This window comes from Euprymna scolopes, chromosome 10 (assembly GCF_053919585.1).
Source record: "Euprymna scolopes isolate OS-2025 chromosome 10, ASM5391958v1, whole genome shotgun sequence".
Taxonomy (NCBI): Eukaryota; Metazoa; Mollusca; class Cephalopoda; order Sepiida; family Sepiolidae; genus Euprymna; species Euprymna scolopes.
Genome location: NC_136491.1, coordinates 64,367,882 through 64,390,947, shown reverse-complemented (window position 1 = coordinate 64,390,947; position 23,066 = coordinate 64,367,882). Strand labels below are relative to the sequence as shown.

The following is a 23,066-nucleotide window of genomic DNA, read 5'->3' as shown; positions in this document are numbered from 1 at the left end:
AAAAAAAAAAACTGAAGTGTGCTATTAATTAGGGAAGCTGAAAAGTAGGTAATCAAAAACAATACATTCAAAATAAAATTAGAAATCAAAATAAACTGCCACCATTACTGCAGTAAAAATTGCACAAAGGAACTTTTGAACAGAAATACTGATGACTGGAGCAAATTGGAAACCACATCATTAACAGAAATCTATACAAAACATGACTGGAATTTATCAAGCAGTGAATCCATAAAAATGAAAGCCATAGTTTTCAAAACCTGGAAGAGGTTTACAAAACAATGAAAACAAGTAGTGATGTTTCTTAATACTTTTGACACCAATTGAAAGTAATAAAGAATGCAAGAGAGTTGTATGCTCAATCTGTTAAGTCCAAAGTAGCTGAGCAGCGGCTTGGTTCCCACCAGTTTTGGCAAATAGCAAACAGAATCCTGAACAGAAACGTGTGCTCCATCCCAACTATTATCAATGGACCTGAGGTAATCTCGTCAGCATTAGACAAGGCCAAACTCTTCGTCAAGAACTTTGTAGCTAATTCTACCCTTTGCGATCAAGGCCGCCAACCCCCAATATTTCCTCCTGTATCAGAAAACACACTATGTGATATACGTATATCTGTACGTGACGTTGCCAAGCTAATCAAAAACCTTGATTCCAGTAAAGCAACTGGCCCTGACGGTATTCCAATTATAGTACTCAAAAAACTTCAACCTGAACTAGCGCCCATACTTACAAAACTGTTTAAACGTTGTCTTAAGGAGAATAGTTTCCCATCTCCCTGGAAAATTTCATCAGTATGCCCTGTATTTAAGAATTCAGGTGATCGCTCATCCCCCCTCTCAGTACAGGCCAATAAGTCTCCTGTGCGTCATGAGTAAGTTGCTGGAATCTGTGTTAAATACAGAAGTAATCAACCATCTCAACAAAAATAACCTTCTTAGTGACACTCAATATGGTTTCCGTTCTGCTAGATCTACAGCAGATGTGCTTACTGTTATATCTCATAGGATTAGCAAATCTCTCGACGGAGGCAACCTTTCTAGGGCAATTGCTCTTGACATATCTAAGGCCTTTGATAGGGTATGGCATAAAGGTTTACTTCATAAGATCTCTAGCTATGGTATTGCTGGAAATGTCTTCTCAATTATTAAATCATTTCTTTCTGATAGGTTCATAAGAGTAGTAGTTGAGGGGCAAAAATCAGAAGCTCACAGTATTAATGCCGGTGTCCCTCAGGGGTCCATCCTGGGCCCAACTCTTTTTCTGATCTACATCAATGATCTTCCAAATCACATCCTTACATCATTTGTAGACATCTATGCTGACGACACTACCATTTATGGTAGCACATCTAAAATAGTAAACGACCAAGTTCTCTCCAATTCTCTCTCCTCTGATCTTGAGCACGTAGTACAATGGGGTAAGGAGTGGCTGGTTACTTTTAATGCATCTAAAACCAAGTTTCTCTCTTTACATCATCAACATTCTGATCCACATCTGGCATCAATTGAAATGAATGGCTCTCGTCTTCAGGAGGCCTCAAGTTTTGACAAGCTTCTGGGCTTGACCATTACTCCTGATCTCAAATGGAACACGTACATCAAATCTGTTGCCAAGGCCGCTGGAAAAATGGTGGGATCTTTCTATCGATCCGGTAGATATCTCACTGCTGATGCTATTCTCTATCTATATAAGAGCCAGGTACGTTCAAGGATGGAATACTGTTGCCACATCTGGGCAGGAGCTGCTAGAAAGGACTTGGCCTGTCTTGATAGAGTTCAAAATAGACTTTGTAGCCTCATAGGAGATGTCCTTTTCTCTTCCTTGCAACCTCTATCTCACAGAAGAGATGTTGCGAGTTTGTCTCTGATGTATCGTTATTTTCATGGAAAGTGTTCGACTGAGCTTCAATCTATGGTCCCCCCTCGCAAAACTTTCACAAGAAACACTCGTCTAGCTGTAAACACTATCAATAATTCCCCCCACTCTTTATCTGTGCCTAAACCTAAACGTAGATTCCATGAACAAAGCTTCTTTCTTAGAACTGCACGCCTTGTTTTCCTGCTTTCCGGCTGACTACAATATGGTTGTCTTCAAGTCTAATGTAAATAAGTTCTTGATGAGCCGTTCCATATAAGTTATCAAATTTACCAAATTTTCATTACTAATGATTACTATATTGTACAATTTCTACTGTACACTCTTTAACCCTTATCCTTGAGTGGCCTCTTGGCCTTGATAATGTGGTGATGCCTATGAAAAAAAAAACAAAAAAAAAACACCATCATGCAAAGAGTATTTACTGGAAAAAAAAGAAGCTATCTATAAAGTTGCTAGGCAACTAAAGGACAGCTTTAATATATTTGTACTCCATCAAGTTGGATAATGAAAAACTTACTAAAATTACCCAAATCTGCACTATTTAATGGCTAGCTTGAACACAATGTAGAAATAGCAGGCCACATATTGTAAATATCGAGGGTGTGAGTTCAGGTTACCATGGAGATGTCAAAGATAAACAAAGCTCTAGGCCTGTAAGACATAACAGATTTGCTGAAATGCGGAGGAGAGATTGTCATCAAATCACTTCTATCAATTTTCCAAAAAGATAGACAACAAAAAAAAAAAAATGAACTATCTTACTTTACAAAGCAAAGGAGCTGCAATGAAATGTTGAAGCGGAAGAGGATGGAGATTTTTGAAGCATCGCTTGAAGATCTACAATAAAATAATCATCAAATTCTTCCTCTGATCAAAATAGCTGTTTTACAAGTTAACGATGGACGCTCTTTCTAAAATTGCAATTCCATAAGAAATTTCATAATTAAAAGCAGCCTTTTCATTATTCTATTGATCTAGAAAAAAAAATCTTTTATGCCAAGAAGAGTTGTTCTGAATCCTAAAACCTGATTAGTGAATGCAATTTCCTAACTACTGTAAATTGACCACAGCTACGAGTTTTGCTGGTGTGCTTTTAGACTTCTTTCAAATAATGGCAGAAGTGCACCAAGGATTAGTACTTAGTTGTATATTGTTCATAATCATGTTGACACACCGATTCTTGTTAGATTACTGAAGTTAAGCAATGGTGCTGCATGTAGAAGGAAGTCAACAAATCTCTGCAAGAACTGCAAAAAACTTAACAGTCATCTTCCTTGACCGGGATACACTGATGACTGGAGATTATTTGTGAATTTAATATTCCCTTGTCAGTTCCTCCTTTGAGGAAGCTGGTTCAACCTGCCTAGAGTGAATGCTGTTGACATATTGATGATCTGACAAAAACCTGTAGAAGCGTGAAATAAAGCATATTACATTGTTATCAGTGGATGCAGTATAACAAAAATGGCAATCAAAGGAGGCAACTTCAAAATTAACATGATAAAAGATAAAACATGATATCTCACGTCAAATAAGGCAAATACCCATACAGGGTCTGTAAGCTGGAAACTGACTCAAACACCACCAAATGCAGGAAATACAACAATCAGTGTCACAAACAGATGATTTGGTCTACTAGTATTATATGTAGCAGATACAGTGAATTTGATTTGCATGTTGAAAACCGATTCCTAGAGAAACAGAAATTACTGCTGGTATTGAATGTCAATAAATTCATATACTTTAGCAATTGATTATAGTTGGTAAAAACCAACATGACTATACGATGACATATCCACTGAATGGACACTCTTTAGGCAGTTGTTATCAATTTTACAAAACATGTTATGAAAAGGGACAGACACCAGTAAGTAAGAAAGCAAAACTGGATAAGTTTCAAAATGATATTAGGAAAAGGCTAGAATCGAACTCATTAGGCAAGTAATAAAAGATAATAGATATTGAAATACTAGAAATGCAGAACGATTGTCATTGTTCTCACAAATAACTAAATATTATTTATGTCAGAGATAGAGCGATTGTCCATTCTTTTAGAAATAATGGGATATTGAAAATGTCAGTTAAAAGAATGGATGATACAAAGTTGAAAATGTTATGTAACAAATAGATTAATGATACAATTTAATTTACAGATTTCTTATGTTCGTGAGAGGTGTTAGATACATGTACAAAGTGCACGGGTAAATTGAAACGTGATAAAGTCACATTGGTTGACCACACCTCTGCGTCATAAAGAAAGGAGATTCTCAATATATTGAGACAGGGTTCGAGTTAGAGACAATCACAGTCAGCGATAGAGTCAGAGACGAGAGTTAGACAGCAGAGCTGATGCCCTTGGAGGCAAAGGTGGGGGAGGGGGAGAGTAAACTATGTAGCCATACAAGCTTGAATTCCTGAGTTATCAATTAGCCGGCTGATGAATAAAGAATCACCATCTATATTTTGTAACTGTTTGTCTTCGGGTCGTCATTCCACCAACTGAAAGGTAAATGTATTTTGTCTATCATCATTTTAAATAAACATCCTATAATCCCCCTCCAAGTATTGTCTGGCCCCCTCCTCCATCATAAATGAAGTATCTCCTCCCCTCTGATGTAAAAAAAAAACTGTATTACACAATCCTTCAATAATGAATTCGCATCTCTCTCAGCTCTGTTATAAATGTCATTATCATCCTTTGTTCCGAGTCCCCCATTATATATGTCTCCAATATTTACCTCAATTATTCAACGTCTCCAATATGAACCCCTGCCACACAACATTACATGCAATACACATCTGACCTGTACTCATATTGCTGTAAAATGTGAACCATAGTATATAATGAAGCATCAAAATGACACGTTCATGGCTGTAGTACATTGTAAAAAATTGTTAGTCTCACTGGAATGGTTTCCATACGAAAATACATCATACACCAATATAGCCACATTGCTAGTCATCAGAAATGGTCCAAAGTGTCTCCTAGCTTAAGGTGGCACAATACACCGCTTTAGATGCGGTAAGGATCAGTTTTTGAAGACTTGTTACTAGCTGGTGGCACAAGAAAAATGGCAATTGACAGAAGTTGGAATTCATTCAGAAAACTTCAAACTTTACAGTATGAGATACAAAGACGAGAAACGTGAATAACAATATTAAAATAAAATTGTGGCATCAATGGTAGGAGCCGAATAAAGCAAACTGAAATGATATGAGCCGAATAAAGCAAACTGAAATGATATGAGCCGAATAAAACAAATTGAAATATGTTGACATTAATAAAAAAATAAAAATAAATAAAAAAAGTTATAAAATTTTTTCAGTTTCAACAACACTTAAACTGCCTGGAATAAAATATAGCAAAAAGTCCACCTTATAAAAATAATGGCTAACTAAAAAATGAATATCTCCCTTTCAGTCTGATAGGAAGTCAAAGCAAAACTTCAGAAATCATAATATATATATATATATATATATATATATATATGTATATCTATCTATTATATATATAAATCCGTAATCCTGTCTGTTTGTTTGTTCACAATTTGATTAATATATACAAAAGTTTCCTTACTTTACTCTTTCATTTATTTCTATATATAGCTTCATTCTTGGAAACTAGATACAATAAAAAAATTATGTCATTTGCATATGACATTAACAAAAATCGATTTTATTAAATAGCGGTATCTTAATTAATGTTTCTAGCAAGAGAATTGTTTTCAGTGTTTTATTTAAAATTGTTTTTAATACATTTTAAACAATAATTATATTGATAGCATTTATTTTTTTTGGAATTATTATTTCAACATCGAATTTTTAAAAAACTTTTAGAGTTATTTGCCCCTTAGAATCTTCCGATCATTTCATTTGTTTGTTGTTATTATTCTTTAAACAGCTATACAGAAATCGCAAATTTTACGATGTGACCCATCGTTGTTTAATACCTAAAAAAATAGCATCTACTACCCCCTCTGAATTCCACAATTTACACTTTTCTTTCTTTTTTTTTTCACGTTAATCTCATCGAGTATAAACTTTAATTTCTAATTAAAAAAAAAAAGGTAAATTTTTACGACGTGACTCAGCGTCTTTTAACCCCTAAAAAAATTAGGACCTACTTTTTTTGGGCCCTAATACGTTTAAACAATCTTTATAAATAATATGAAAGAAGTAATTTCTAAAAAAAGAAAATTAACAGTGGGGGATCACTTTTCTATATAAATTTAACGTAAAAATGAACACCCATTTTTGGCCACAAAGCATTCAATGAGATATCATCTCTAGCATTTTTTTTTTTTTTTTTCAAATTTAGCGATAGAGATGGATGGGCCAAAACATGACAAATACAGTTTTTTTGTTTGGTGGGCGTGGGAATTACATTTGAAACATAAAATAATTATAAATTTAATTAATTTTTATGACACCATTCTGTACTTTCACCTTACACTTTTATAAACAAAATGAACCCCAGCATATGACAAATTCATTTTTGTTATTTTGGAGGGAGATTACATTAGAAGCATAAAATGATGAAAAATTTAATTTAATTGTTTTGAAATTAATTGTTTTGAAATTGTTCATTTTTTTTTAGGAGTTCTATCTACTTGGTTATTTTTATTTATTTATTTATTTTTGCGATCACGCGGGCATTCGCTGTTATCTTTAGTGAAACAAAAGTTCTAATTATTTATTTTTAGGGTAAGTATTTATAGTACTCAATATCCGGGAAACAGCTTCTTCTATCTGTATCCATTCTGCCAAAATATCTGGTGGAGAGGGTATCAGGTACTTCTTTTAAGGAACGATTAAATTTACATGTTTTTATCTGTTCTTTTATTTATGGAATTGTTGTGAGGGTATCCATGTTACCCATGATGAAAATGATTAGTGTAGCAGGTGTGTTCCAAACGGAACTGTATGTAAACCCAGGCAAAGCTGGGTACTCATGCTAGTATATATATATATATATATATATATATATATATATATATATAGAGAGAGAGAGAGAGAGAGAGAGAGAGAGAGAGCTCTATGGACAAACTGATCTTTAGTTGACCTTTGACAACTAAATATTTTCGTTTACTAGCCAAACCCACATGATTTTTAGAATATGACAACTTAGTTCTGTGACGAGCATTTTTCTGGTTTTTTTTTTTTTTTTTTTAATAAGCTTAATTCTAAATATACAACAAATTTTATATTGATACTTGAAAGTATAAACATTCTAATTTCTTCAGATATTTTTTTAAATAGCCTTTGTTAAAAAAAAAAAAATATAGTAATAATTTAACTTTGTTCGTTTTATATATGAAAAAAAAAAAGCTTTGGAAGATTGTCAATGAAAGAAAAGCAATCGCCAAAATATAAGCGTTTCATTATTTCTAGTCGCCACTTTAAAAAAAAAAAACTTGTAAATGCAACTGTTTCACTCGCAATGTAGAATATATCTAAACCTGTGTGTGTATGTCTGTCTCCATTTTTTTTAAAGTGCATCTCTTCTTTCATCATTTTTTGTGGATTTGTATATATATATATATATATATATATATATATAAAAAAACACTGGTAAAATAGCTGCTAAAGAGTCAAAATACAAAAAAAATCGGTACGGTAGGCATAAATCAACTTAAAGTGCTCTTGTATGCATGCACAAATACATATCTTTATGTTAAAGACGGTTCATTTTTAATGATTTCTTATCCGTCTCACAATGGCTTAACCAGTAACGACTAAGGCTGGTGCGCTAAATGTTTTGGTTTCAATTCTAGCTTTATTTTTCTTTACTTTTTAAATTACTACCATATATTGGGTACAATATAATAATCAATAGAGAATTGGATCTATGATAATAGATTTGAAGTCTGCATAAATTAAAATATGTTTAAGCATATTTTATGATTCGGCAATACCAGGCACTCTACTAGTCATTTATAAGAATGACTGACAAGCTTGTAAAAAAAAAATAAAAATAAAAATAAAAAAATAAATCTGTTAAACTTACGTTGTGAGAACTATATTGATATCATGATCTTCATATTTAAGATGGTGTCGAGAAGCTTGTCTTTGCTCTTGTGATCCATAATACATGAGGACATTGAAAGTAGGGCACCATCGTTGGATTTCATTCATCCAATTGTCTACAATAAGATTAAAATATTTAAAAATATAATGTACAAAAGTTATTTCATATTTTAAAAACAAACAGTAATCATGCAAAGATTATCAGCTTAACCAAAAATAAGAGACAATACTAAAACTAAACGCTCAAAAATCTTCATGAAACAATATAAGATTAATGAAACATTTGTTTTAAAATTACTATTGTAAAAATTTAAACAAATATTTTATATCACCTATTGTATCAGATTGTATCATTTTTGTAGAAAATAAATAAAAACAATTACAGATAACTATAATTTCGCATTTTACTTAATAAAATTATTTTTGAGGAAGCATGGTTAACATATTGCTAAATATAGTTATTTGACTTTTCTAATTTAGGAAGTGAGCGGTCATATAACATTCAGACAAATACAGAAATATAGTAGAGATGTGATCATTTTTTTTTTATAGACACGAACAAGAGAAGTTTGTTTAAAAATTGGTCTCAATTTATTTTTCCTTTCTTGTGTCTATGTAAAATTGAGAATACATTTTATGATGCATGTCAACATGTTTCAATCATCAGGTATGATAAAACCAAGGTTTCAGTCATCACGTATGATAAAACTAAGAAAAAAAAGGAAAAGAAAAAAAAAGGAAAAGAAAAAAAAAAGGAAAAGAAAAAAAAAAGGAAAAGAAAAAAAAAAGGAAAAGAAAAAAAAAGGAAAAGAAAAAAAAAGGAAAAGAAAAAAAAAGGAAAAGAAAAAAAAGGAAAAGAAAAAAAAGGAAAAGAAAAAAAAGGAAAAGAAAAAAAAAGGAAAAGAAAAAAAAAGGAAAAGAAAAAAAAAGGAAAAGAAAAAAAAAGGAAAAGAAAAAAAAGGAAAAGAAAAAAAAGGAAAAGAAAAAAAAGGAAAAGAAAAAAAAAGGAAAAGAAAAAAAAAGGAAAAGAAAAAAAAGGAAAAGAAAAAAAAGGAAAAGAAAAAAAAAAGAAAAAAAAGGAAAAGAAAAAAAAAGAAAAGAAAAAAGGAAAAGAAAAAAAAAGAAAAGAAAAAAGGAAAAGAAAAAAAGGAAAAGAAAAAAAGGAAAAGAAAAAAAGGAAAAGAAAAAAAGGAAAAGAAAAAAAGGAAAAGAAAAAAAGGAAAAGAAAAAAAGGAAAAGAAAAAAAGGAAAAGAAAAAAAAGGAAAAGAAAAAAAGGAAAAGAAAAAAAAGGAAAAGAAAAAAAAGGAAAAGAAAAAAAAGGAAAAGAAAAACGAGGAAAAGAAAAAAAAGGAAAAGAAAAAAAGGAAAAGAAAAAAAGGAAACGAAAAAAAGGAAACGAAAAAAAGGAAAAGAAAAAAAAGGAAAAGAAAAAAAGGAAAAGAAAAAAAGGAAAAGAAAAAAAGGAAAAGAAAAAAAAGGAAAAGAAAAAAAAGGAAAAGAAAAAAAAGGAAAAGAAAAAAAAGGAAAAGAAAAAAAAGGAAAAGAAAAAAAAGGAAAAGAAAAAAGTAAAAGAAAAAGGAAAAGAAAAAAAAGGAAAAGAAAAAAAAGGAAAAGAAAAAAAGGAAAAGAAAAAAAAGGAAAAGAAAAAAAAGGAAAAGAAAAAAAAGGAAAAGAAAAAAAGGAAAAGAAAAAAAGGAAAAGAAAAAAAAGGAAAAGAAAAAAAGAAAAAGGAAAGGAAAAAAGGAAAGGAAAAAAGGAAAGGAAAAAAAAGGAAAAAAGGAAAAGAAAAAAGAAAAGAAAAAAAGGAAAAGAAAAAAGGAAAAGAAAAAAGGAAAAGAAAAAAGAAAAAAAGAAAAAGAAAAAAAGAAAAAGAAGAAAAGAAAAGAAAAAAAGAAAAAGAAGGAAAAGAAAAAGGAAAAGAAAAAAAAAGAAAAAACAATTACAAATGGCTGCAAATTACTGTTTTATTTATGAAACCTGTTCAGTATTTTTGTTACATAGAGAAAAGAAATCAAAGCAAGGAGAAAAAAAAATGCAACTATTACAATTATTTCTAAATAATGTTCACATCTCTACTGCATTTTCACATATCCTATTTGGATTTCTCCAAAGAAAAAATCAAACTGCATATTTGTATGGGATGATGTCACTAAATGACAATCTCATTGATTAAAACAGAAGTGAAGGAATAAACAAATGATGACGACATCCATTAAACTCTAGAGAAGAAGGAGGAGTCTATTACATTTTATTTAAATAACCAGTGATCCTTTGAGTTGTCCACTAGAGTTAGGCCGATATCTTTATGAATAAACTATATACATTGACATCTGTAATGGACAGAGCAAATCTCTTGACATAAATGATACAAAAATAGCTTGTGCTATGCATGAAAGTCTGGAAAAGAAATTTGCATAGCATCATGACAAACTGATAAAAAAAAGTTGAGAATAGGAGAGCAACAGGAACGTGGTTTTTTTTGCAAGAAAATTGTCTCAGATTTTTTTTTGTTTTCAAAATTTGAAAACAATTTATGAATATTTAAACTTCTAAAATCATTTCTGGCTTTAAAATTATTTAAAATATAAAGTTTTGGTAGCCATTTACATCCAGTAAACAATAAAATTATATTATCATAATATAAAATAAATAATCTGGTAAAAAACAAAATGTGGACGGGTGCAGTTACTATAATATATATAAAAAAAGAGGATGGTTGAAAGTTTCTTTTCAATGGAAATTAGAAAAAGGAATGTGATAATCTGTTCTGTTAAACTCATGTTGTCATATTCACAATGTTTCAATCATTTCACTAGCCAACCTTTTTCAGGTGCCTTCTGTGTCAGTAACTGGGAATTTCAAACTCAACTCATTATTAAAGTACTAGAATAGACTGCTCTTGGTGGATTAGAATAAAGGGTTCATCTTGACATTCCGAAACCATAACAAAATGGAGTTGAATAGATCAAAACATGAGCAACCAACATGTGGACAACAGGTAGAAATATGTAAATCTTAAAAGAAAAAAAAAAGTGAATATATATAAATTTTAAATAAAAACTTGCCAATTGTTGACGATGGCACAATAATAACATGTGGTCCCACTTCACCTTGTTCTAATAAATAAGCAAGAAAAGCAATAGCTTGTACGGTTTTCCCAAGACCCTAGAAAACAAGAAATAAAATTTTTAAGAGATTTTATTACATAAAACAAAGTTCCATTATATATATATATATATCAGAGGTAGTCAGCATTATCTGGAAATAAAAAATGACAAAAGCAAAACATGCATATAAATTTATTTTAAATATGTGAAAATTTTACTTTATTCTTGTGAGTAATGGAGAAAAATAAATTTGGACAAGTATGACTACTCAGTCATAATGAACCTGGGAATAATTGCAACTCATAATTGAATGTACTTTAATGAACCTGATTTTATCTGGTACCTGAATATTAACGGTGGCCAAACTATGTATGGGTTCGACATATCTGTGCAGCTTGCCAAAGTTTTTGCATCATTGACTTTAATGGTAGGACCTCATTGAAAGAATGAGAGTTAGTAGATGTAGAACAGTTGAGATAGCAGGTTCAGTTAAAAGGGAAAGGCTAAGGAAAACATGGGAGGAAGTGATGAAATGGACCTGAGGGAAAGCGAGATAAATTCCTGAACAAACATAGGCTGGTTTGGACATCAATTTCTAGAAGCTGCCAGCATGTAAAATGGATGTTCGACTGAATATGATATACACTTTTAGATGTTTTTATAAAAAACAAAAAAAACACACTTATAAGATGTCATTGATATTACATAGGCATGTTTTTAAGTGAAAATGTTGCAATCATTTATTTTTAATCTTAAAGTTATATAAATTAATCGGTAAATCTAATTATTTTTGTCAAATGCTATAATAAAAAAAAGACTATTTGATCAATTTATGTGCTTTTGGGGAGTATGAAATCTTCGTTCCATGGCATTAAAGATTTTTCTGTCATTTTTTTTTTAATTAAGTGTAATTCTAAATAAGCACCAATTTTATAGATATTAAATTATCACCTGAACTGACTAATCATGAAATTTAGAAAGTTCTAATTTGTAACAGTTTATATATATATTTGGTAAAACTGGTAATTAGTAAAAACCTGAAGAGAGTGCTCAATACTGTTCCAGAGCAAATATATGTTTTACTTTTTTATTACCGTTTTATCTGTTTGGTTACATATGTTTCGGATGTTGGACCATGTTTACGATCCAACAGCCTCGTCAGACCTTACAGAAATGGTTGTTAGTATTAGGAAGAAGTGTTTTAGAAGAAGTATGAAAAAAAAAGGGGGGGTTGGATAGTAGATAAGGGGGAGGGAGATGGGTATTGACAATATTTCAGTTTTGAAGGTTAAAATACATTAGATTGTATTGTGTGTGTGGGGGTAGCAGATTCAGATAGGCGTGGGTGGAGATATATGGATATAGGGAGGAGGAGGTGGAGAGAGGATGGTAAAGAAAAAAGAGAGGGAGTAAGGTGAGGAGGGAGGTTTAGGTTTTAAATTTTGACTGCTTTTTGCTTGTTCAGCATATTAAGTAGATGAGAGAGAGAGAGGGAAACAGAGAGAGAGAGAGAGAGAGGGGGAAAAGGATTAGTGTAGATGTCATGTGTTTGACAAGTACAGGGCTCCATTTAAAATTTTTGTAGTTGCTATAAGTGGGCTTGTTTATATATATATATATATATATATATATATATATATACTAGACTAATGCCATGTTGGGTCAGCATATATCATATCTAGCTATAGAATATTTAGTATACAGAATTAATGAATAATTGTGATACTAACGACAGAAAGATAATATTCACAAAAAACATGTGACTTTTTCTTTTTTTTTATATAAAATACTCAGAGATAATATGTATATATTAATCAGAAAGCCATTCTTAACCCTGTCCTTTACTCTGGCCAGAAAATTATATCTACTGTGATCAAACCCAGCATGAGTGCTGGATTTGATCATAGTAGATATAATTCCTTTAAAACGTCTTATTGATAAATAATTTTTTTGGAGGTGGGGGTGAGGTGGGAATGGGTCTTTAAAATTAAATTAAAAAAAAAAAAATCAAATTTTATAAAATATCAAGATCCAATATTAATGTGCTGGTTAACAAACATTCAAATTTTGGTTTGAAAGTTTGCATATTATTTTCTATTTTCTTTATAAATTGTGTATGTGCTCCCGAGAACTTTAAATTGTTATATTGAAATAATTTTTGATAAAATATTATTATTACTCGCAGCTAAAGTTTAATTTCACAAAAAGGAAATTCTTTTATCAATAAATGAAAATTACTAAGTATTTGCATATTTCAAACAGAAAAAAAGTAACTTAATACACATTTAATAAAAAAATGACCTCTGCCCTTATGGGGAGGCAAGTAAATTTGATTTTTTTTTTTTTTTTTTTTTTTTTTTTTTTTTTTTTTTTTAATTCTATTAATATATCTATTCTATTTTTGTTATACATGAATATAAAATTTTAGTTTTAACATCCACCGGCACATTATGAACAAATTATTTGTGCATTTTATTATTTTTCTTAATTTAAAACAATTACAACACTTAAGCTTAATGATTTTTTTTGTTTAATTTATAAATTTTAAATTAATTTGTTTTACTTATCTGTTTATATTCATTTTCTTTTAAGTGTAGAAAGATAAAATGTAGAAATGTAGTAAAAAACAAAAAATAAAATAAGAAAAAGAATGATCCGTAAGTTGATAAAAAAAGACGGCTTTTACAGCTTTTTTTTTTTTTTTTTTTGCTTATGCATGTGCAGAATTTCTGGAACCAGAAAGCGCACAAGCAAGCTGATCCGAGTTGTATATTTATATAGATATATATACTATTGCAATTTGAAAATCTTGTCAGTTCTAAGTTAATAAAATAATTTACTTACCATTTCATCAGCCAAAATTCCATTTACTTCTTGTGAATGCAAAATTCGTAACCAGTTGAGACCAACAAGTTGGTAAGGTTTTAATGACATGCTGTAAAAATAAAGACACAAACAAGCAGGTGTTAAATTGCAAGTAGCTGGATGAGACAAACTTCATAAAAATAAAAGATTTTTCATTTTTGGTATAAATACTTGTATTTCAATAACAAAAAAAAAAAAAAAAAAAAAAAAAAAAAATTAACTACATGATAACATTACGTTTCAAACATGTTTGTCACTAGATTAGACTACACCAAGAAAAAAAAATTCACAAAAGATTTTGGTACTTCATGAAATTATTTTCCGTAGATTGTTAAAATTAAATTTCCTAAATTGCCATTTATTGAAATAATTTTTTGAAAACGGTTTTATCATCATTTTCTCATTTCAATTTTACAAAAATAAGAGAAGCCCAAAATTATGCTCATGAAACAAGAATGTCAAAATACCAAACTTTTCAATGCTTAAAAAAGTTTTGTGAAGGGAATTTCTTGGATGGTCAATTAGTGGTCAGTGGTAAAAATAAATGTTATATAAAGAAAAAAATCAAAATACCCCAGCAATTTTTTGATTAGTGAAGCTTTTGTCTGTTACGTAGGACTTGGTCAATAACTACAAGAAACCTTCTCTGCCACCAATAGCAATGGCCAGTGACTCCCTGTCTGAGAGTACATCTTTCAAACTGCTTGGCCTAATGTTCACAGGAAACAGGAGCTGGAACAATTATATTGAAAACATTGCCAGGGCCGTTGCAAAAAAGTTAGGCTCTCGCTACCATGCTAGAAAACTACTGACACCTGAAAGTATCCTGTATCTCTATAAGGTCACCATTCGCCCATGTATGGAGTATTGTTGTCACATCTGGGCTGGTGCGTCTACTACTAGTCTCTCGCTCCTAGACAAGGTTCAAAAAAGAGTCGCCAATCTGATAGGCCCTGAACTGGCATCTAAGCTTCAGCCTCTGTCCCATCGACGAAACGTTGCATCCCTCTGCTTGTTCTACAAGTATTTTAATGGTGAATGCTCTGACGAATTGCAGACACCCTCGACAAACCCGACAGGCAGCTAAATCCCACCCTCATACAGTAGAGATCCCTAGATGTAAAAGATCTTTCTACTCCAGTAGTTTCTTCCCCAGAACCGCTAGACTCTGGAATTCCATTCCAGGATCCTGCTTCCCTAACTGTACTGACATGCAGAAGTTCAAGTGTAACGTGAACCGACATCTTGCTGCCCAAATCCCTACATAGTGCCCCAGTAGTTGCTGACCCTAATACTAGCCCCCTACACCAAAGTGGCAATGTGCCTTGTTTGGGGTGAAAATGTAATAAAAAAAATCATGTAATTATGACAAGACTTGAAGAAATTTTTGGCTAGAACAATTTGTTAAACATAACAGAAAGATTTGTTTTGTCAATTTCTGTTTTTTTTTTTTTTTTTCACAAAATTTTGCATGAAATGAACATAATTATTTCTTGATCATAAATTCATATTTAATTTTTTGCAAATAACTAAACATTAATTTGTATGGAAAATTCACTAAAAGTTAGGAATAATGGTTATTTATATAAAACAAAAAGTGATGATCCAAGAAAAAACAATTTAGTTTGACACCTCTAATAACTAAAAAATGATCCCTAAATTGGGAAACATTACACATTTTTTAAGAATGGATTAATTCTTGTTTAGGGAGTGTTATAATGAAAACAAACCTTGGGCTTAGAATTAGTGGTTGTTTCGTAATCTTCATTTCATATTCCGATTCTGTATCCTCATCCAGATCTGTAGTATTGATCAAATAACTAGCCAGATCGCCCATCTCTTTGGAAATCTTTTCACATTTTTTCATTAATCGTATCACAACTTCACGCATATGAATAACCTCCTTACCACCACCAATTAGACGAGATGTTAAAGCTTTAGTTGAATCGAGCTTCTCCCACTGGAAAAAAATAAAATAATTTAACCATTTATTTGAAAGTGAAACATCAACCATAAAACAGGAACATACTAAAAAATCTGCAGCCTTTTCAAAATATTTCTATTTTTTGTCACTTTTTATAAACAAAATTTTACAAAAACAAATTCTACAAAACAGAATAAGTAAATAATCTTTAAAATTAAAGCAAATTAGTAATAGTGTAAACATCTACAAGTTTCACTATCCTATCTGATAGGTCCTGCACTATCAACTAAACTGCAACCTCTGTCATATCGCCAAAACATGGCATCCTTGTGCATGTTTTACAAGTATTAGATTATTTTATACTACAAATATTTTGCAGATTTGTTTCGTGGCCATTATTTTGTAAATAATCTGTAAAGCCCATCTAACTCGACAGACATTACCCGAGTGATGACAACTGATACTTCACCGTTACATGTATTACATGTAATGGTGAAGCTTTACAATTGAGTAATAAGTGTCTGAACAAATATTATGAAAACTTTTAAAATTCTAAAAATCTGTCAACTTTTGTAGAAGTTCCCAAATTTGAATCCAGCACATTTTCAGTAACTCCAATTTCAGTAACTCCAGCAGTTTAAGTGAATAAATTTAGCCTGATACTACTCAAATGCATCTTCAAATTTGACTTATTTTGGAATATTTTTCTACTATTTTTTTTCTTTAACTATTTTTTTTTTCACCTCAAACAAGGCACAGTGCCATGTAGTCGCGAGGGACTAATATTTGAGACCAGATTTGCAGGGATCCTATTTAGGAAGTTGAGCAGTAAGATGGCTGTTTACATTACACTTGAATTTCTGCATGTCAATACAGTCAGGGAAGCAAGAGTATGGGAGGGAATTCTAAAGTGCAGCAGTTCAAGGGAAAAAGCTATTTGTGTAGAAAGTTTTATGTTATTTAGGAATCTCTACAGTGTAAGAGTGGGATTTTTCTGCTTGTCTGGCTTATTGGGGGTATTTACGTTAAGGGGTACTAGTGCTTTGAGTTCGTCTGCACACTTGCCATTAAAGTACTTGTAAAACAGGCACAGGTATGCCACATTTCAGCCATGGGACAGAGGTTGGAGTTTGGCTTACATTGTGGGACCTATTAGGTTGGCAATTCTTTTTTGAACAGTATCTAGGAGCCAGAGACTAGTGGCAGATGTACCAGACCAGATGTAACAACAATGCTCCCTGCAGTGGCTTTGTAAAGATACAAGATACTCTCAGGTGTGAATAGGCTTTTAGTGTGGTAGAGAGCCCACCTTCCTTACAGCAGCTTTGGCAATTACCTCAATATATTTGTTCCAATTCATGTTATCTGTGAATGTTAACTCTAGGAAATTGCAGGAAATACTTTCAGGCAGTATTATTAGCCAGTGGTTGAGAATACTTGTATTTGTAATTATTAATAAGCTTAGTCTTGGCAGCATTGAACGTTATCAACCAGTTACGGCCTCATTCCACTACAGACTGGTGGTCTTCCTCTAGAGTTTTATCCATTTCCTTAGATTTGTGTTCATTAGTTTTACCTTTGTGTCTGTTATAGAGCATGATGTCATCAGTAAATATCCCCATGTCAGAGAAAATTTTGTCGGGGGGTCGTTTATGAATATCAGGAATAATAAAGGTCCAAGGATTGATTCCTGTGGCACATCCACATTTATAACATCTAGGGATTTTTACAGTGTAGGAGTGGGATTTCACTGTCAGATCTGTCGAGGATATTGTCATTGAGGAGTGCTTTGGGTTTGTCAGAGCACTTGCCATTGAAATACTTATAAAGCAGGCATAAAGATGCCACATTTCGGCAATGGGGCAGATTGGGGTTTAGTTGATAGTTCAGGACCTATTAGGTTGGTGACTTTTCTTTTAAACCCTGTTTAGGAGTGAGAGACTAGTGGCAGATGCACCAACAATACTCCATGCATGGGTGAACCTTGGCCTTGTAGAGATACAAGATACTCTCAAGTGTGAATAACCTTTTAGCATGGTAGAGAGAGCCCACCTTCCTCGCAGCAGCCTTGGCAATTACTTTAATGTATTTGTTCCAATTCATGTTGTCTGTGAATGTTAACACTAGAAGTTTGAGGAAAATATTTTCAGGTAGTGTATCATTAGCCATGGCAATCGGTGTTTGAGAAGGTTTCTTGTAATTATTAAAGGAAAGAAACTTAGTTTTGGCAGCATTGAACATAACCAACAAGTTACAGTCCCCATTCAACTACAGACTGGATATCTTCCTCTAGAGTTTTAGCAATTTCCTTAGATTTGTGTTCATTAGTTTTACCCTCGTGTCTGTTATAAAGCGTGGTGTCATCAACAAATATCCCCATGTTAGGGAAAATTTTATCAGGGAAGTCATTTATGAATATCAAGAATAATAAAGGTCCAAGGATTGACCCCCAGGGCACACCTGCATTTATATTGTGTTGTTTTGATGTACGACCATCAAGGATAATCTGGATTTTTCTCTTATCTAAGAACGATTTGATTATATTAAGTACATGTTCAGCAATACCATAGGATTTGATTTTCATAAGACCATCTTGCCAGATCCTGTCAAATGCCTTAAATATGTCTAGCGCTACTGATCCAGTACTTGGTACATACATTTGGAGATTACAGTTAGGATATCTGTAGTAGAATGACCTTGCCTAAATTTATATTGTCAGTAAAAGCTTATTGTCAATGAGGTGGCGAACTAGCACTTGATTAAGAGCTCAAAGATTTTGGCAAAGACAGAGACAAGGCTAACAGGGCAATAATTGAGCGGGTCAGATCTTTTGCTAAAATTCTTGTAAACTGGTACAACAGGAGCAATTTTCCAGCAGTTAGAAAGCAAGATTCATTAAGGCATTTAGTGAAGAGCTTGGAGAGAACTTTAACAACCTCAGCAGAGAAATTTTTTAGTAGCATAGCAGGGATAAGAGAAGATCTGGCCCACATGCCTTCAAATGTCTAGATGTTTTTATAGCACCACAAACAAGGGAAGGAGTGATTTTCAGATCATCGAATGTGGCTACTGTCTTTTTTTTTTTTACACAGTGATCACCACTTATCAAGGCCCGGAAGCCACTCGGGGATAAGGGTTATTGCAAGTACATTACGTTAGTGTGGAGATTTGATGAAGTGTTTACTTACGTGGGCGGTTCATTAGGAATTTGTTAACGTTGGACTTGAACACATTCAAGTTGTAGTCAGGTGGGAAGCAGGCAGACGGAACAGAGTTCCACACGCGTGCAGTTCTAAGAAAGAAGCTTTGTTCATGGAATACGCGTTTTGATTTAGGCACAGATATAGAGTGGGGGAAATTTTTCACAGTGGATTCAGCTAGACAGGTGTTTTTCGTGAAAGATTGGTAAGGGGGGACCAGAGATTGGAGTTCAGACGAGCACCTGCCATGGAAATAACGATAAAACAAGGATAGACTCGCAACGTCTCTTGTGTGGGAGAGAGGTTGCAGGTAGAGAAAAGTCTGCAAAGGGAAATTTGGTAGGGGGTTGCCTGCTGGGTCTAAAGTGAAGTTGCAAGCAAAATATTGGGCAAATCTGTCTTTTCAGTCACGGCTGTTGGATATTTGTTGAGAAATTGTCACTTGCCCATAATTTACAATACTATTATAAATTTTATAGAAATCGTGAGATCTTTATTTCTGCAACTCAATGCATTTTCTGATGGCTTCGGAATGCCTTCTCTTGGTTGCTGCTATTTCCATCTTACAATTATTTCTAGCTTCAACAAACTTTTGTCCATTTGTATTGGACTTATGTTGGATAAGCGCAAAATGCATACTGCCTGAGCGATAGCAGTTTGTGAATCAGAGGTGGACAGTGTGGTTAGATAAAGTACTTCTGTGGAAACATGTGCTTCAATTACTGCTTTGAACCATTCAGTATTCTCATTTGCATACTGTACAGTAGGAAGAGAAAAGATACTACTCCATGGAGCATCTCTGATGTAGTCCCTGATGGCTGCCCAGTCAGCATTCTTATAGTACTTAGTCGTTTGAAACAATTACTCTTCAGCTTCAGGTCGAGAGTTTAGAGTGATTTCTACCATTATCACAACGTGATTGGCATTCTTGAGTGGGCTATCGACATTTGTTACACAATCATTGGAAATTGTGGCCAGAAATAGATCTAAAAATGAGGCTTGTTAGTCTTGTCAATCTGGGAGACAGATCAGGAACGTAACTGTCTGTGATAGAGAAACTATGTTATGCTACCAGTTATGTCTGTTTAAGTAGAGAAATCAAGCCAATTACTGGAGTGCATATTAAAGTCACCAAATACATGTGCTTGAGTGCTAGTATTTAGGGAGCGTGCTGCATCTTTGCTGTCAGAGACTTGGTTGATTTGGGCACAGTCCTGGGTCGAAGGCAAACGTAGAGAAAATTAGCTAATGCTATGTTGCAGGTTCAGTCTAAAGCACAGGAAGGCCTGGTTGTCTGATTCTAGTTTAGATTCTCTGGTCAAGGGGAGGGTGTTTTGAATATAGACGATTCATGTTATCTGTGAATGTTAACTGTACAAATGTCTAACTTTGCCAAGGACTAAGATAATCTAAAACAAAAAAAGGGTTGCAGAATAACAAATGCTCTTTTCCATCAAGAAAAAGCCACACTTTAGATCATTAAAACAGAAAATGAAAAATCGCTAGCAAAATAATTTGTATAGTTTGTTTTTGTTCATATATTTTAACTGTTAAGGTGATTTTTTTTTTAGTAAATGAACAAATATTTTGTTTTGGTAATTAAATCTAAATTGCTTTTCTTTTATAGAAATAATATTCTGAGATTGAACATATATTCTATTTTGTTTTTTAATGACATCAAATACTGTGCTTCAAGTAGAATTTGGGATGTTGAAAATACACTGGGTCCCAAAATGTATGCTTTAGTTCAAAAAACAGTCATATTTGAAATATAGAACTTTTATTACACCTGCAAGAAATCTAATATTTTTCTTGTAACCTGAACAAGACAATAAAAAGATGATGTATGGAGTTCAATCACTCTATATTTATAATTTCCAACATTTGTTGCCTATTTCCATTATAATAGGGATTATTAGATTGAACTCAATACAAATTATGATTATTCATTTGCAGAATTGTTGCAAATTGAACACTTACAAACAATGTAACAATTTGTTTTATTGAACCTACATTACTTTATAACATATCCGGAATCCCAACATTGAGAAATAGTTTGTTTTTTTTTTAAACAAATCAAACATTCAATAAACTTGAATAGGCAAAATGTTTAACACTGACTCAAATTTTTTTTATAGACTTTTTAAAGATGACCTTTGAAAAATTGAATCTTATTTTTGACAAATTTAATATTTTTAGACCTAGATTTTCAGAACAAATGATACAAAAGCTTGAAAATAGCCTTTTCTTCATTATTATACAATCACTACTTTTATGAGATATATTTGTTCTCAATCTAAATATTATTTCTAAAAATCTAAAATTATTTTTTTACAAAACTTGTATCAAATGTGTGGACTCACAAGATTATCATAAGTTTCAAATGGACGCAAAGAGATAATAAGTTCAGCTTTCTTCTTTGAACATCCAGGAATTCCCATCAGTTCTTCAACAGTGGCATCTTCAAAAAATGATAGGATAATATTTTGCTCTGTTTGCTGAGCACTTTCACCTTCCGAAGAAAAGTAAATTTCATCATCTTCATCCTGAAATAAAGGGAAAATAATGAATCAGTTAACAATGATAATCTATATTTTTCTCCCAAATGAATTTAGTTTGTGAACTCTTTTGTAGCTTATTTAAATAATAATTTCATTTTGTTTATGCAATCAATAACTATTATAAATTTCCATTTTTGCTGCAGTTTTATGCATAACTAAAGGAAAACATAGGCTCATGCTTTTTACAATACCTACAATCTCAATTGGTAAACATAGATACAAAAAAGAGGGGTTGCTAAACATGCAGCTTTTCTACAGTTTTCATTGATATTTAAGTACAAACAAGAAACAAAATTCAATTTTGACGATTCAGATTTTTTTTAGTAATTTTAACATTTTCCAAACTATTTCCTGCATATTTGCATAATTATTACATTTTAAATTTAATAAAAAGAATTTTAAAAACCAGTAAAATAAACTTTTTTATTTTTTATTTAAGATAAAAAAAATACTCTTTTGTAATTTGCTTCAGTTTTCTTGAGCTTTTCACCCCAACATAACTTAAATTTTTTTATTTGAAAATTGATAGAAATCTAATAATAAAAACAGTAATATGAGGTGCAGGGCTGGGAGCATTAGTTTCTTGGATAGTAGTACATAAATGAAACATGAAAAGATGTGGATAAAAAGTATGCAATTTCGAGAGATATCTTCCAAACTAGATGATCTGTGACACGATATTTGAATCTCAACATTACATATTCATCAGTGCACTAACTATACATAGTAAAAAAAAAAAAAACTGGACTGATCTGAAAACGGGGTAAATCTTAACTTTATGGGGAATAGAAAGCATTGAAAAACTATTAAGAAGAAATAGTTGCGACTACACTAGCTTCATTTGAAACATTAAAAGTAGCGAGTGAAAGAAAAAGATGCCATACAAAATACAAGCATTTTGATGTAGCTAATTGTAGGTCTCATATCTTTATATAAAATTAGGTATGTGTTTGTTTTATGAAAAGGTGGAAGTCTTTCATGAAAATTCAGATACCTCCAATTTTTGTGAAATTTTAATAGGTATTAGATAAAAAGTATTCCCAAATTTTAGCTTCTTTGTATTATTTTAAAGAGTTTCTTTTTTAGATGGAGGAGTATAATATGAACAAAGCTTCCAATATGAAAATGAAAATATTTCGAATTTCATTAAATTTGATAGTAAACAATCAGAATTCCCTGAATTTTAATTGTTTCTTAAGACCCTTTAAGATTTAAATTTTAAATATTTTCTAGAATCAAAATCATCTAATGAATTTTGATCAAAATTGGAATAAAAATTCGAGACATAAGGTTTAGTAGATTTATACCTTGATTTTAATCTTCGTAAAGGAGACAAAAGTGGTATAAAACTATTCTTTGGGAAATTAATTTTCACTTATCCTCAAATAGGTATTTTTCTAGTAATATATATATAAGAGCAAATAGTTTATATATATATATATATATATATATATACATAGAGAGAGAGAGAGAGAGAAATTGTAGTTTATTTGTTCATTC

General features: G+C 31.7%; 1 protein-coding gene across 3 annotated transcripts in view; it reads right to left on the bottom strand.

Moving 5' to 3' along the window:
- The window catches only part of LOC145286021 (SWI/SNF-related matrix-associated actin-dependent regulator of chromatin subfamily A containing DEAD/H box 1-like), a 148,180-nt gene that overhangs the window by 75,703 nt on the left and 49,411 nt on the right, over window positions 1-23,066 (bottom strand). For all 3 annotated transcript variants that reach the window (XM_080134639.1, XM_080134640.1, XM_080134641.1), the window contains 5 exons: window positions 21,369-21,551; window positions 15,612-15,841; window positions 13,861-13,951; window positions 10,975-11,074; window positions 7,889-8,024 (listed from right to left, as the gene is read on the bottom strand). In XM_080134639.1, coding sequence (XP_079990765.1) covers window positions 7,889-8,024; window positions 10,975-11,074; window positions 13,861-13,951; window positions 15,612-15,841; window positions 21,369-21,551 — 740 coding nt within the window. The remainder of the gene's footprint in view (window positions 1-7,888; window positions 8,025-10,974; window positions 11,075-13,860; window positions 13,952-15,611; window positions 15,842-21,368; window positions 21,552-23,066) is intronic.